The sequence below is a fragment of the Oxyura jamaicensis genome, chromosome 9 (genome assembly GCF_011077185.1).
Source record: "Oxyura jamaicensis isolate SHBP4307 breed ruddy duck chromosome 9, BPBGC_Ojam_1.0, whole genome shotgun sequence".
Lineage (NCBI taxonomy): Eukaryota > Metazoa > Chordata > Aves > Anseriformes > Anatidae > Oxyura > Oxyura jamaicensis.
The window spans coordinates 21,141,402-21,157,132 of NC_048901.1; the positions used below are offsets into that span (position 1 = coordinate 21,141,402).

Here is a 15,731-nt window from a genome sequence, read left to right on the forward strand (position 1 = left end):
TTACTAAGTTTTAAAGTCTTGAAAAAATATAGAAAAGTTAATAAAGAGGACAGAGCTTGACATTTTGTGAAACCCATTGAGACAAAGCAAACAGCAAACTAATTCCAAGCAAAGCCATTCCAAGATTAATCATGCTGTTGTACTCTTCTTAGACAGTCTCATGGAATTATGTGTAGGCTTTCCAATTTCAGGTTATAATTTTGCTTTTTCTAAACACTAATGAGTATTCAGTAAACAGTTCCTTATGTGAAAGATGCCCTCACATGATGTGTAAGACATAATCCAAACTCTCGTGTTAATGGAAAGAGTCCCAATAATTTCACAAGATCACCGAAGGTTACTGCCAGCAACTTTGGAGTATTTTGCTGCATAGCATTCACAGTTGTCCATCAGTTAACCCTAAAAATGTAAACCCTGCCTACAGTGTTTGGAGATTAACACACAGAGCCCCAAACTGCTGTAACTGGAGTCAGTGGCAGAGTGTTCAGCTAAAGCAGAATCAGGCTTAACTCCTTTTATAAGCAGGACTCTGCTGTTTCAGAATGCCATAGATACTTGCCCTTCCTCTCAAGGCTGCAAAGTTTGGACAGCATAACTGGTAATTAGCCATAGGTAGCAGAAGAGAGGGGAAAACAACAGTTTTGCAGAGAAAAGAAAGCTTTCAGGCTACAGTTGGTGACCTGTTCCAATATGAAGAACACCGAGTAATCTGCTGAGTGAAGGGCTTTCCTTGGCCTGCCCAGGTGAGCAGAGATGAAGGGTGCTGCTGCAGGGAGCGAGGCTGGAATGAACTGGGAGCCTTTCAGCCTGCCGCCTCCAGGGATGTTGCTGTCTCTGCAACGGGTCTTCACGACAACGTCTGCCTATGCTTCACTCTAAACTCAGCTCAACCGTGCAGTCACACAAAGCAGGTTGCAGCCCTAGCAATAAGAATGCCTCAGAATAATTAAAACGGCTGCAACAGACATTATTTTGATGTCCAGAATTTAATCTGCGTACCCTGCCTATACCCTTACATCCTTCCCAGGCACTTTGAAAGGCTTCGATCTAGAATGGGAATGGAATTAACTCAAATTGCTGAGTCTAGGATATGTTTCTCTGCCTATAGCAGGTAATTCCACAGTCTCCCAATTAATTCTATGTAAATTCTGCTGTACACATTTTCTGTGTAAATTTTGCTTCAACAGAAGCAGAAGCCAGCTACGCAGCTTTAGCTTTTCCTTTTAGCTCCTCAGCAGCCTCCATAACCGTACATTTAAATGTATCTGTTAGCTGTACTGGTACCCTTTTCAATGAATTGCACTTGAAAGTAATTGCACTAATATGTAGTTGCATTTTAAAAATGCTTTTGAGATACCACACTGCCTCATGCATCATTTGCAGATTATTTCGTTCAGTCCCAATCGTGCAAGGGTTTCAGGCTGCAGCTATCCACTCAAACACTTCGTAACTAGAGGTTCCTGTATCAGCAGTAACATTTCATGCCCTGGACCTGGCTCAACTTTTCTGAAAAGTGATCATCTGGAAGTCAGCCTGAGATCCAGCTGTGTCACACGGGTTTTCCCTGCTTTCTGAAACAATCTGTTCCACTGTTTTTGAAGCTTCTGGACCCTGCGAGCAGGGACTATCCAGTGCGTCGCCACTGCTGTTGCAGTGAAGAGGGGAGGCGATGTCGGAGGGCTGGTCTGACGGTTTGCCTGGAGCAGACGGGAGAGGCACGGACAAAGGAAGATGCATCATGTAGAGCACATTGCCCAGACGTCGAGACACCTTTAAAGACAGAAACACAGTTGCAGCAGCTGCTTCTCCAGGTAGAGTTAACATCATTAAATGTTGAGGCTGGCTGTCACGTAGCAATGCCAGGGACAAAGCCTGGAAGGTGTGTAGATCCCAGCCATCTTATCAGTGGTTAGCAAAAGTGAAAAAATCTCTTCCATTTTCTCTCTTGTATTTTTCTAGGTTTGGCCTTTTTCAATTTTTCTTGTAGAAGGAGCTTGGCAATGCTTAGCATAGCCTGTCTGGGAAATGGCTCAGCGTGCTGGCTCTGACAGCTCTTTCTCTCTAGGTACTGTGGCACCCATGAGACAGAGGGGAGGCAAACTGCCAGCCAGGAGCTGGGAAGGTGGTTTTAAAAAGAGAAAAGTGACAGAGAGATTGAGATTAAAGAAAACAGGCAGACAACAGAAACATACAGAGAGTTTATATTACTGGATGAAATGAAGAACAGAAAATTTTAAACATAAAGGGACAGCCTGCCTATGAAACATGTAAGATTATATTCCCAGAAAGGCTGTAGAAACATTCCCTTGGCATCTTTAAAGGCCAGGCTGGAGCAAAAGCAAGTATGTATCAGAACACTTCTTACCAGCTGGGAAAGGAAAAGAGCGCAGTGGAATAAATCCATCAAATATCTTTTCCATTGCCAGCCTCAGCCTAGCCTCAGTTCAGTTGCATCCTCACTCTACTTTGAGCATCTCTCAAACTGTTGGTCCTCACAGCCCCTCCACCTCCAGGGTCTGCCTGCATGCTGTCAGTACATGCAGAGAAGTGAAAGCAAGCTATGCTGGGGGCATGTTTTTTATTTTTATTTTTTTACCCCAATATTAATGGTAATTACCTTAGTGAGAAAAAAATGTGGTTTAGTTTGGAAAAAAAAAACATCCTGATAACTTCTGACTCTTTCACACCTTCGTGGCTTGCTGGTTTTGGTACATTTGAAGATCATACCTGAGAGCGTATTTTTAATGCTGGTCCGAGTTTTAATCCCATTGTATCCAGGAGATGTTCCTCTGTTAGCAGTGGGAGGGTTTCTCCATCAATAGCGTGGTCTTTGAATATCTTACATGAAACAAGAAAATAACATCATGGGGTGATAAAGCAAACTTCACTGGTTATTTTTTATGCTTAATCCTGAGGCATAGACAACAAAAGGAGGAAATAATTTTAGTGTTTTATCTTGAAATTTATCTCTTAACTGCAGTGTGAGGCCGTTTGTTCAGATGTACAGATATCTGCACATTTGCCTGTAGCAAATCTACTTGTTCTTCTGGGGAACTCTGTCATCTTTCCATGTTACTTAGTGAGGTTTTTGTTTGTTTGTTTCATTTGGGTTGTTTTGTCTTAGGAAACTTGAGCAGCCTGCTGTCAATGAAAGAGTAGTGTTCATCTAATTAGATCTTTCCCAGGAGTATATGCGATTTCAACCTCTTTGCTTGCATTTCTCATGATATTTCACTTTTTTAAATGCAATGACGCTCATAAGAGCTCAGGGGGGTAGGCGGGCTAAACCAATATCCAATAATATAGAAGTGCTTTAAAAATTGTACAGGGCATGTAGAAAGAAAAAAAAAAAAAAAAAGATATATTTTTTTATATATTATTATTTTGCTGTTACCCTCTTAGCCATGTCATGAGCAATGACTGCAGATTGCAGCACTCGAGCAGAAGTGTATGTGACCTCTCAGAGCATGGGCTACTACTACATTTATAACTTTGGGACAACTAGCTAACCTCTAACATATTTGTTCCACAACCTTTAAGTCTAGATGATCCTAAAGACCTTAAAATGTGACTGTGAATGTGATGTATGTTTGTAATCACCTGGGCATAATCTGAACAGCCTGGGAGGCTACCGATGAAGTTGCATACATCATCGACAGTCCACTTGCGAATGTCTTCGATGGTAGAAATGTCTTCTCCATTCAGGATCAGGCCATGTGCTCCTGTAACGAGAAACACAAGTGTTAGGTTTGTAAGACTCTGCTGGCAAATCAGTTGGAAAAGACTGTTAATGTAAGAATTTGTACACTTATCCAGAGCCCCAGATTTTAACAGCACTGCATATAAATTCTACGTTTAGTTGGCATGACTCTGTTGTACCAAAAATTGCTTAAAACGAAGGGGAAGAAACAAGAGAGCAAGTCATTAACAATAATAAATATCAATATGCCATTTTAACTGCAGTCTGGAGACTTGACAAACCTGGGGTTAGCAATGGGTTGCTGGGTACTGGAAATCCATACGGTAGTGCTGAGAACGGGATGGCAGAAGGGTACATGTACTTGTCATCAAACGCAGCACAAGAGCTATTAGATTCCTTCTCATTTGTGTTGCTGCAGCTGTTGCTTTCAGCAGAAATTTCGTGAGCAGCACAGTTTTTCCTCAGGTCTTGTTCAAACTCTTTGCAGTTTTTGGCAGCTGCAGATGGCTCAGTCTGATTTTTGCTTTGTTCATGTTTGTTTGGTGCCTCCACCTCAGCTTCTTTCTTGTCCTCTTTCTCATCATCCACTGCGGTGGCAGCAAGGTCTGCAGTTTTGTCTTCAGCTTGGTTCTTCGTGCCGTTGGCACCACAGTCTGCGGTTTTGGGATTTCCAGCTCTTCTTCCTGGCCGGCGGCCCCTCTCCCTCTGCAAAGCGCCGACTGGGGGGTATGGGCTGGCTGCCATGAGCATAGTGTTGCCATGAATTTCATCGAGGGTGGTACGATGAACGTATAAGTCACTGGGAAGGTGGCCTTCAGGTAGTCTGTGTCTGCCGCGGAAAGCAATGGGGCTGGCTGGCATCCCGTGGTAAAGGAAAGGTGCTTCCAGGCCCAGCAGCCCTTTCCGATGAGCTTTCTCCATTTCTTTTTGCTGAAAAAGAGCACTCATCTCCATTTCCATCCTAAGAGACACACAGAGCACAAGCAGTCAGGGCAGCTCTGATCTTTTATCGCCTCTTTTATTTATTTTTTTTATTGTGAGATTTGACAGGGTGGCCTGCTCCTCTGGTGGCCTAGAGTACGGGGGACCACGGGACCTTGGTAAGGGGCAGAGTCCCTTCAAGAACAAGGATTTGGGCCCATTTGGGCCTGGCACAGCTGCAGGGGTGCAGCAGGTTGTTTGATAACACCTGGGTATCAAAGCTAGAGGAGGTGGGAGAGCTGGGGGCAGAAAGCAGGGGGAAGTTGCTAGGACTGGCTTCAGAGTTGGGTAAGAGATTGTCTTGGAGACAATTAGGCTGTTGGGGGTTTCTTGGGTTTGGTGGGCTGAGGGAAGAACCTGAACAGGCAGGGGTGGTGCTGATATGGCCAAGGGGATATAGGCTGGCACTATTTGTGCCTAGATATTTTCCTTGTTTTTCTTGGGGTTTTTACTGTGTGGCAGCAGTTATGTGAGGCACATTGTTGATGCAAGTCTTGTGCTCGGATGAGTTCAGCAATCAAGACCGGCTTACTGAAGAGCTTAAAGCACTTCTGTCATAGTCCTCTTGAGATGCCTAATCAAAATTTATCAGTTCTTTGCTCTTAACCTCACTATGCAAGCAATGCTGCAGCTCGGTGCTGTGCTGAATCCCAGTGCAGCTATAGCTGGGGTCGGAGTTTCTCTATGGAAATGGCGTGGCTGTGAGGGAGGGCATTAGCAACTACTTCACCAGCTACCGACTACGCTGAAACTGGTACAAACAAGCAGGCTCTCTTATAGTAACCCTGACATTCAGATTGTTTGGTTAAACTGGGAAAACCGTCCACCCTTAGTGGGGTGGAGACATGGTTAATCATCCCCAGGGCCCAGCTGTAGAGGTTTAGAGTACTGCATGTGATAGCACACAGCTGTGAAGTTTGAATTTGTTTTTGACTTTTTGTATCTTCAGGGTGTTTGGATCCAGAGCTCAAGGGCTGGGTCTGCAATTTGTAGCATGTTTGTTTCTTTAACCAAGCTCAGGGGTTTGTTTCTTTTCCCTATATCATTTTAAGGCTAAACGCAAAATAGGGGCAAGCAGAAAGTCCAATCGTTTCGGACCCTCAGAGATACGAGGGTCCTCTGCTTCCCTGGTTTAAAAAACTATCTCAATCACTCTAAATAAAAAATCAGTGAAGTCTGTTACTTCATCACTTCCATCTGCCTTTGCTGCCCTAATCCTGCCTGCACCTCAGAGCAAAGCTCACTCTCAATTACCTGGCAATATTTTGCTTTTGAACCAGTTCCTGCCTTCTGGCCACAGCCTCCATGGATTCTGGCTGGAGAAAGCTATATCCTTAAAGGGAAAATAAATAAATAAATAAATAAATAAATAGTTTCCTCAAGCAAATGCACAAACCCCAGAGCAATGCAAAGGCACTTCAAAAAGCTTTTTAAGGCTTGAACTGTGTGCTTCTCCAGGAAGCTGATATGACTTCAAGTTAAATACTACTTGTGTTCGTTACTTTAGTGGGAATATGTATAAGAAACACGGAGTCCAGGATCAGATGTGTTGTTAGGTGCACCTGCTGTTATCCATAAAGGAGATAGCAGGGTTGTGTTTTTTGGTGACTTAGGTCTCTGAAGTAGTTGCAGCTGCTCAGAAAATAATAGCCACCAGTTAAGCAAAGCAAACCTGCTCCTTAAAAGTTATGTTCAGCCTAGATATCGTATTATTTTAAATGGCATTTCCTCTTCAGGTAATATCTTATTTGAGATCTGGGTTAGAAGGGGGAAAAAATCTGAAGCCAGAAATCCTGGTTACAGATCTGTGTAGAATCTAGAGTCTGTGTCCTCTGGTCAAAGAAGGAACCATAAGATAGGACCTCTCTGTATAAAGTGATTTATAAACTGATTATAAATAAACTCATGTAAATATATTTGCAGCATGATGTGCATACCACAGTTCTGCTGCCATGCTGTGGTACCTAGCCTTCACTTAGAGCTGTGCCCTGTAGTTTTGGGTCTCCAATCAGGACAACCAACAAGTCCTTTTAAAAAGTATAATCTGTTGAGAGATAAAATGGCATCTGATATTGTGATTAAAGAATATGATCAATAAAGTAGTCTTCTAAAACAGCTAATACTGATAAATGAGCATGAGTTAAATGTAGCAAAAAATGTTGTTGATTGGACTCATTTGTTTAGCTGCAGCCTTCTGTTTAGGCGTGGGATACCTGGGAAATAAAAAAAGAAAAGAGAATACAAGGATGCAAATGGTTTGGAAATCAGTGTATTCAAGAGAAGTTAAAATTGGTGTGTAAGACCTAAACTGGCACAGTTTAGAATCCCTGGTAGGAGACTGTCTCCTTTTAGTGAGACTATTTTACCAAATAAAATAAATAAGGTTTGTAGATACTCCTGATAAACCAATGGGGAAAAAATTAATAGGTGCCATTTGTTTTCTCAGTTGTATGTTATCACTTTTGAGGATACAGACAACGCTTCATTACCTGGGCCTGGATAAACACGGTTGGCCAATATGTTTGGCATGTTTGTGTGCTGTGGGACTGTGGGCCCGAGGTGGGATGCTATATGAATTTGTCTTGGGTCAGCTGATGCCATCATTTCGGTTGAAGGTAACAAATCTCTGTAAGAAAAAAATACATTCAGACATGGAAAGGACATTGTTCGGTTAATAATAATATAAGGTTCTTATATACTCAAGGACAACACATGAACGTTTATTCTTAAATTGTAGTATTACAGTAGAGAAGTGATGTGAAATACCTGTCTACCAGTCGAGGCTCGAACTGGGAGGAAATTGCCTGCATTCTCTGCTGGCCGGTGCCCATTAGTGGGGGGTTTACTGCCATCAGCTGATTCCTCATGAGCATCTCCTGTCGCTGCCGCAGCTCTGACACAAAGCATACACAGTTTCTGCTGCCACCTTAACAGCTTTGCTTAAATAATGTGGTTTTATACAATCAAAATGCAGTAAGAATAAACAGGATGTGCACAGTCAAGTGTGTAAAAGGACAATGTACAATCAGCAAGAATTCATATATCACTATTAAACTGGAAGAGCATAGCCATGAATGTGAAGTTCTCTATTTGAGAGAGTTTTCACTTCTAATACAACTTTTCTTTGAAAAAAAATCTTACTGGCAGGGACCTGCCTTGTGAGAGAGCAGCTCTAGAAAGAAGAGCCTGCAGTTAGAGCCAGAACCTCACAGTGTCCAGCTACGGCTCCTGTTACTGAGCTCCTCTGTGGCCTTGACTCCTCTTCCAGATGCTTAGCATCTCTTAGCTTCTGAATGCCAGGAATTTCCCCATGTTAAATTTTAATTACCTTAATAGTGGAATGCTTTTCCAATTATTCCTAAGAGAAATTTGAAATACCTTTTTAAAGGCATTAAACCTGTTGCTGGCTGTTTCTCGAGATTAGCAATCCTATAAACAAATGTGCCATTAGGTTTCTTCATGCTTACCTCCTGCTGCCATGCCACTTGCTAATCGGTACAAGTGCTTTTCCTCGAGAGCTCCTTGCTCCCCCAGGATAGACATCTTTCTCATGTGATCCCGAGGAGTCATGCTGTAAGGAGACAGCAATGGTTTTTCCAGTGGGAAGAACTGAATCAGCAGGCCCAAAGGAAGGAGTAAAACATTCAGCGATATACGGAACAGTAGGTTTTATGCAAGTTGTCCCATCCCTGGAAGTGTTTAAGGCCAGGCTGGATGGGGCTTTGAGCTGCCTGGTCTGGTGGTGTCCTTTAAGTTTCTGAATGTTGTAAATGCTCGATTCTGTGTTGGCAAAAATTGTGGTCTTTCTGCAGTCAGACAACCCTGTCAAGTCCAAGAGGAACAGCACTATCTCCATCGTTCTTGACACTGCTATATGAACGGGTATGGCTAGACATGTTTCCATTTGCCCCCCACCTCCCCCTCCTTTTTTTTTTTTTTTTTAAGGATACTTTAGACTTAAAGCGGTTTAGGATGCTGGGTGCCTCATGCAGAGCATTTGAGCTGCCAAAGTGCTTCTGAGCTGCTAAAGCATTCTAAAGCTCAGTACTAAAGCGTTTTAGTGCAGAACTAAACTGTGCAGCAGCTCAAAAAATAGGTGGCAACTGCAAAGATGATATTTGCCATACCATATTGCTCCAGCGAGCCATCTGGGTGATCTCTGTTCATGGATGTACTAAATGCTCTAGAAAACAAAGCTGCAGTTGTAAACTTCATCCTAACTTCTATACAGCCTGGTACACCTCACTAGAGAACATGAAGGGACAAAGCAACCAGCAAAGGGCCATGGAAAAAACTGGGAGGTTTTTATCTTTTTATTTTAGTAAATCAGGAAAGAAAAAAATTCAAAGTTAATGTTATCATTGACAAAGTTTCTCCTGTCAGATGACTGAAATGCTGTACCACTTTATCATTTTAGGAAATCAATTAAATTTTGCTTCAATTCCCTGCTCTGTTCACAGTGGGGAACACATTTTATTTTGGGGAAGCTGTCCCTGTGTGAGGGGGAAAAAAACATAGAATTGCAAGAAGCTTTTGTTTATCAGGCCTACCTGTAACTCCTACACTTTTACTGTTGTAGTAAAAGCCCCTTCCTAAAATCACACCTGGGACTAAAATGATGTGATGCAACTTTTAAAGTGTGGAATCATGGAAAACCTGCTGGGAAAGGACCCATCTATTCTGACCCAAAACCACCGCCTTCATGTAGGATCAAATATACCCTGCCTGTTTTGACCAACAACCAAGTGACAGTAACTGTGGTTAGAAACCATTAGCACCAGTATCACAATATTATTTTCTGTAGGGTCTGGATTTCGTGTGGATGTGAAGCATGTTACACTGGTGACAGCGTCTGCCTCCTTTCAGAGCTGAAGCAGAGACTATCTAAAACCTTTTTCAAAATCTTTCTTTTAAAAAAGTGAGGTTGTCTCTTGAATGCTGGCATTTCCACTGAAACAAGGGTTCTATTCCGTATACAGCAGCATCTATAGTGGAGTTGATCCGTATGTTTTGATAGATTATTATCTATCGGATGACTAAAGATATGCCAAGATTCAGAGAGCATCACTTCAGGCAACGTTCATGACATCAGCAACTTATCCTTGCAAAGGCAGACTAGGTGGTCTGTTGGTTTGATATGGAATAGATAGTATATTGAGAAGTCACGGAATAACGTAACTTAAAAGTTTATCTCTATCTTCCACCAAATCTGTAGCTTACTGCTTCCACTGACCCAGTTTTTGAATCATCATGAGCCAAAAGGAGGGTTTGATTCCTTAATGAGGTTTTCACTGGAGTTGCTCCATTAAGTCATTCTGTTTTGTTTTGTTTTCTGCTGTGCCAGTCAATCCTATCTAATTTATCTTGGATTTCTTCTCAGATAAATTAAAAATAACTCTGGTATTTCTGGTAAAAGTTTTCAGGATGCTATTTCCAGTGAAACTAATCTGCTTTCCTAAGCTGAGTGTCAGGATACCCGTATGGTGCAAATTTTACATAAATTACACGTTTTGTATATATGTTATCTGTATTAAATGACTTGCTAAATTCCCTGACTTTCCTGTTCAGGGAAGTATTGAGTTGATGTGGTAGGATAGATACTTAGCTCAACAACCCAATATTCAGACTAGTATATAACCTTGTGTCTGGAGGAGATACTGAGCTTTGCTAATTTATGTTACACTGTTTGGAAAAACACCTTCTTGAGTTACTTAGCTGGGGCTCTGACTGGCAGGTCAAAATTAGGGTACTTAAGGCTCATACTATTTTCATAATAACTAGCATATTAGAAACCAACATCAGAAAAAAAGAAATCTCTAAGAGGAGAACAGGGAAAGTATACTTCTGATACATATATTAGCTGGGATTTAAGAGCAGCTCAAAATCCAGCCGCCGAGTTCATATAAATTCATACACACCAGCTGTCCAGTGTTGCATTCATATATGGCTCTTCTCTGATCCTATTGCACAAATCCTGGCTGTACAGCACATTACAGGGATGAAGACAAGTTAATCTCTACCTTTAGAGTCTTACCCTTAGCAAACCCTTCTTGGCAGCAGGCAGAACCACTCACCCAGTACTAATTCTGTCTCACTTTATTAGACAAGAAGTGGCAAGACACGAACTTCATGAACCAGAAGCATTTGGAAATCGAATCATCCTCTGTGTGGTTTCAAAATGTCTGTAGCAGTTCTGTGTCCATATTATAATACCATCTTATGTATAGTACAGATTTATTCTAAGACTTATTTTTTTAGTTAAGTGCATTACCATTTCATTGACTAATACTGCTTTTATATGCATCAAATGCATATAATTAGCACTTTTAAAAAGCAATTTTTGGTATACCTTTGCAGTGAATGGACCTATGGACTCTTTGAAAGAAGCTGGGTATTGTTTAAAAATTTCATGTAAATTCACGTCAGAGAAATCACTTAGACATATAATGTATGCAAGCTTATGAGTGAAATACATGAAGCAACTCATGCATAGTATCATTTTCATTCCCACAGTCTCCCTTCTTAGAAAAAGCTGTCCTGATTACGTGAGAAATCAGATTCTGGTTGGAAAAAAAAAAAAAAAAGTAGATATTTAATAACACTCTAGTGTTATTAATGGCCATATCAAGGGTTTTTACCTTTAAACTATGGTAGTGCTGAAGTTGTACTTATTCAAGAACCCACAACCAGTAAAATAAGTTACTTTTGGAAAACGAGAAAGTGATTATACCAACGTCACGTTCTACAGGATCGTGAAATATGTCATCTTAATTGGGGTAAGGTACCAGCGGAGAAGTTGTAGCGCTAAATTCTAATCCTAGATACGTGGGCACAGACTCTCAGAGACTGAGATTAGAGTGTAATCCTAAAACTGGATTGAGAACAATACATTCCCTAAAGAAAGGAAAATAACTATATTTATACTGTATGTGTCATCTAGTAGAGTTCGCATTGCATGCCTTTACACCGAAATGAAGACATGGATGTTTCACCATTTTGTAGCTAGCTAATTGTTAAGACTGCAAGCCGCAAGTCGAAGTTCTTTTAAGCATGTTGGTCTGGGGAAGAAATCAAGGCCTAGTGCTAGTAAATTCAGTCCCTTGGGTACTAAGGCTGGCAATAGGAGTTCGTCTTGTTGCCACTGAAATGTGTGGGGGAAAAGGTAAGGTGGTGTTCCTGTCTGCTACCAAGACACCATCAGCTTTACCCACTGAAACGGATGGTGGAGAGGCTTTGCAAGAGCCCTGCAAAGGCTCAGGCAAGAGCCCTGAGCAGGTGAGACAGGCAGATGGTGGAGGGAAAAGGAGCAGCCCTTCCGCTGTTTGACGTGGCACAGGAGTGGTACGGATACAGGACAGTGAGCAGCAGAGGGGGGAGTTCTGCTTAGCACCTCTCTGAGCTTCAGGCTGGAACCACGGGGTGGGTCCTGCAGAAGCACGGTGCTAAGGACTTGCATTTGCATTCGTGGCAGCACGCAAAGGCTCCTGCTGAGCAGAAGCTTAAGCATGCACACAAAATGTTATAACTATGCTGGCTAAAAACATAGGGAAATAACTAAACAAGAACTAATGCAAATAGTGGTGGTAGCGGAGCAAGTGTGTGCATGCGTGCATCTATGTGTAACATGGCACACCAACCCTTGTCTGCTGACAAACTGGTACGTGGCAATCTGGTTATGAGGGATGGGGCTCTGCGTTAACATGGATTAACTACAGAGAGAAAAGCATGATGCAATTTGTTTTCCTTATGGATTTATTTAATAATTGGCAACGACATTTGGCTTTTCAGTGAAACACTATCATGTTGTCTTTTATTTTTTTCAAAGCTGAAAGATTGCAAAACATGGCATGAGTGAGATCAGTTAAAAACAAACTATATTTTTCACTTTTTTAAGATCGTTTTTACTTTTAAAGCATTAAGGAAGCATTATTTTGTTTTGTTTTGTTTTTTTTTTTCATTTTTTATTTCTAAATAATGGAAATGCAAGACCTGGGATGGAAAAATTTCTGATAATTAGAGAACAAGGCAGGTATTTTCAAATGAAATGCAGTTGAATTGTAGTGGGATTCTTGCCTTGCTTTAACCTGAAACACCAGTGCAAATGACAACACTGCCAGTCCCAAAAGAAACCAGGCAGTGGAAAGATGAAGAGGTTTCAGGAAGGCTCTTTAAAACTATTTATATTTAACAACTCTTTGATTTCCACTGTCTAACTAAGAGTTTGAATCTTGAAAACCTGTACTAAATCCTCAGTACCTTTCCTCTTGAGTTAGAATCACACCAGTATCCTTCAGACTTCCCAAATTTCTTTGATAAAAATGTAGCAAACTGCATTTGGTGTGTCTTAGATCAATACAGATAAAACAAAATGGTGCCTTTTTTTTTTTTTTTTTTTTTTGTATTATTAATCTTTTCAGGCTACTTCATTATAAATCAAAAGACAGCACAAACTGATTTTTAAAAATATTTGCAGGTATAGTTAAATATATGCAAATCAAATATCAGATACTAAAGCCATGGTTATTTTTCACATTCATATAGAAAATTATAAGTTTTAATACAACCTTTTACCCTTTACAAGAGTGACGTGAAATTACAGGCTAGATCCCGCATACAGACTCAAAAGTCAGCATCTTCAACAGAATGACTGTTTTCTGTTCCACAGTTTGGAGGATCAGGCCACAATAAAATTACTTGAGTCAGGATTGTCTCTTTCACTCTTTCCTTATCTTTGGAGCTTGGGGGAGAGGGGAAATTCATGTATTTTGTAACTGAGCAGCTTGAAATTTTAGCTTAGAAGGCAATATAATAGTGCCCAAGCCTTTCTCGGTCTATAGTTAATTCCACCCACATATTCCGATAATAACAAGATGTAAGGAACTCTTACGGCATAATGATGTTATTTTTACAAAATATATCACACTGCATATGCTGGTGTTCTACAAAGCTGTTATCCCTGGGGTTTGTTACAGTGACTATGCATAGGAGCAAAACTTTAATTAGGCAAATCTAGTGTATGTATATCAGAATAAAACAGCCAAAATCGATAGCCTTGATTAATTCTGATTGCACATTGGTTTAGAAAATCCACTGCTCTAGGAAATATCTGCAAAATATTGATTTTTAATTATAGTATTGAAAAAAAGATAAATAAGCACAAAGATTCAGCTCTACACATTAACAGCCAGTTATCTATTAAGAATATTTTGTGACAGAAGACAGTGAAGCATTGATTTAGCGACTCAATCTGTATATTAAGCGACTCAATCTGTATCCAATTTTCTTGCAAAATACTGACTTTGCAATGAAAAGCCTTCCCACAGTAAAACCTTTCATTTGTGTAACAGATCTTTAAAAGTTTCCAAACAAATTGGAAGAAGTTGTAAAACAAACACAGAGTTTCCACCTGAATATGCAGGATTATTAACCCACAAGAATACACGTAAAAGATTGCTGAGAAACTGGTACATAGTTAATCACATACTTTTTCTGAATCACCCCTGCCTACTCTTAACTGTACTCTTTTCAATCCAGTGCTGCTTTTAAAGAAAAACACCCTGGAGAAGGCTCCTTCAGTCTCTGCAGTTTCTATCACAAATCTTTCCTATAAAATATGAAAAATCATACTCTTCTTGCTTAGCAGATGTAGCATTGCTATTTACGTTAAAAAAAATAGCACGATTTAGTTTTATCATGTATACTTACGTCTATTGTGAAGGCCTTAGTTTTGAGAAGAATGATGACACCATGAACCTCCGAGAGTGTGTGCCTTCACTAGACGTCTTCCTTCCGAGCTGCCTCAGTAATGTGATTGGCAGCTTTTAAAACACATCAAGATTAACATGTCAAAAACTGCCTTAACTAACGCTGACTTTACTTTAAATACAAATTGAATTTATCTTGATTAGCCCTCATCCCTGCTTCTAAGCCCTACCCACTCTGACATCACAAGCCCTTCTCCAATAGCATCCTCTAACCAGGCTGTAAAAACATAATTACAAGAAGAGCACCGCGGTGATCTGATAAACCTATTTCACATTTAACCTGCTAAGCTGTTGTTAGCTGTTAAGATGCTTGATGCATTCACTTAAAATCTTCCTGTTCCAAGAAGAAATAGGAGAGAAGGCTAAGAAGTGCCCAGCTCTGGTGCACCTCTTTGCACTGATATTCAGAAACGGTGTACTTGTGGCAGTTGGCAAGCGTTCCCCCCAGAGCTGCCTTATTCCAGGGCTGTGTATCCGATTGGATTGGGGAGAACTAGAAGATGGAAATCCCGTTAAGCATATTGTGAGGCTAACACAGGGATCAGATGGCTATACTGCTCAAGCTGGCAATTTACTCTTTAATTCTCACTGTTGGTGAGTTAACTCTCAGAATGAACGCCTGCTAAGTGGCAAATTTTAAAATGGCAGGGTGTGGTTGGTTTCTGCTAATATCCATGTCACCTGATGGGACATCAGAGTTCATGTTTGTTAATCCCTTGTTCACACACCTAAAGTTCATCAAATGCTCGCTGAAACATCAAAAAATTGCCCCAAGTCCTCTCAAATGCTAACACAATACCTAAACCTGGAGAAAATTCCTTATAAAAATTGCTCCCGGGGAAGCATTAGCATTAACAAAGGGCTGTAATTCTGCTATAGTTCAGCATGACCTTACAGAAAACAAGCTACCTTTTTGTAACGTAATGCAAAACACATAGAAATCTTACATTAGATAGTTTAAAAAAAAAGGTTAGCAATGGTGAATCTAAATATTTTTGTTGATCCTACTGCAACTATATTTTTGCTTTCGGAACCTTCTAAATTAAGAAGAAAATCATACCCAGAATCGTTATTAAAAAAAATAAATAAATCAAATACTAGTGTTCTTTTAAATAACCTGAGAATAATTTGCTTGTGACTTGAGATGTAATGAATCAAAATGGTCTTGAGAACAACTCCTTTGCTGGGATGTTTCAAGATTGTTTGGGCGAGGATGAACCAAACGCTTTCTGAGATATTGGGTTGCCCAAATAGATTAAGAGCGAAGTATTGCATCAGCATATATT

General features: G+C 40.6%; 1 protein-coding gene across 1 annotated transcript; it reads right to left on the reverse strand.

Annotated features, from left to right (window-relative positions):
• Nucleotides 1-1,259: 1,259 nt before the first annotated feature.
• SAMD7 (sterile alpha motif domain containing 7) lies at nt 1,260-14,641 on the reverse strand. Its single transcript, XM_035335077.1, has 9 exons — nt 14,387-14,641; nt 8,149-8,252; nt 7,448-7,574; nt 7,171-7,307; nt 5,936-6,014; nt 3,982-4,661; nt 3,601-3,722; nt 2,728-2,838; nt 1,260-1,770 (listed from the first exon to the last, which is right to left on the reverse strand). The coding sequence occupies exons 2-9, from the start codon at nt 8,249-8,251 to the stop codon at nt 1,498-1,500; spliced, it is 1,632 nt and encodes a 543-aa protein (XP_035190968.1). The 5' UTR covers nt 8,252; nt 14,387-14,641; the 3' UTR covers nt 1,260-1,497.
• Between the last annotated feature and the right edge of the window lie 1,090 nt (nt 14,642-15,731).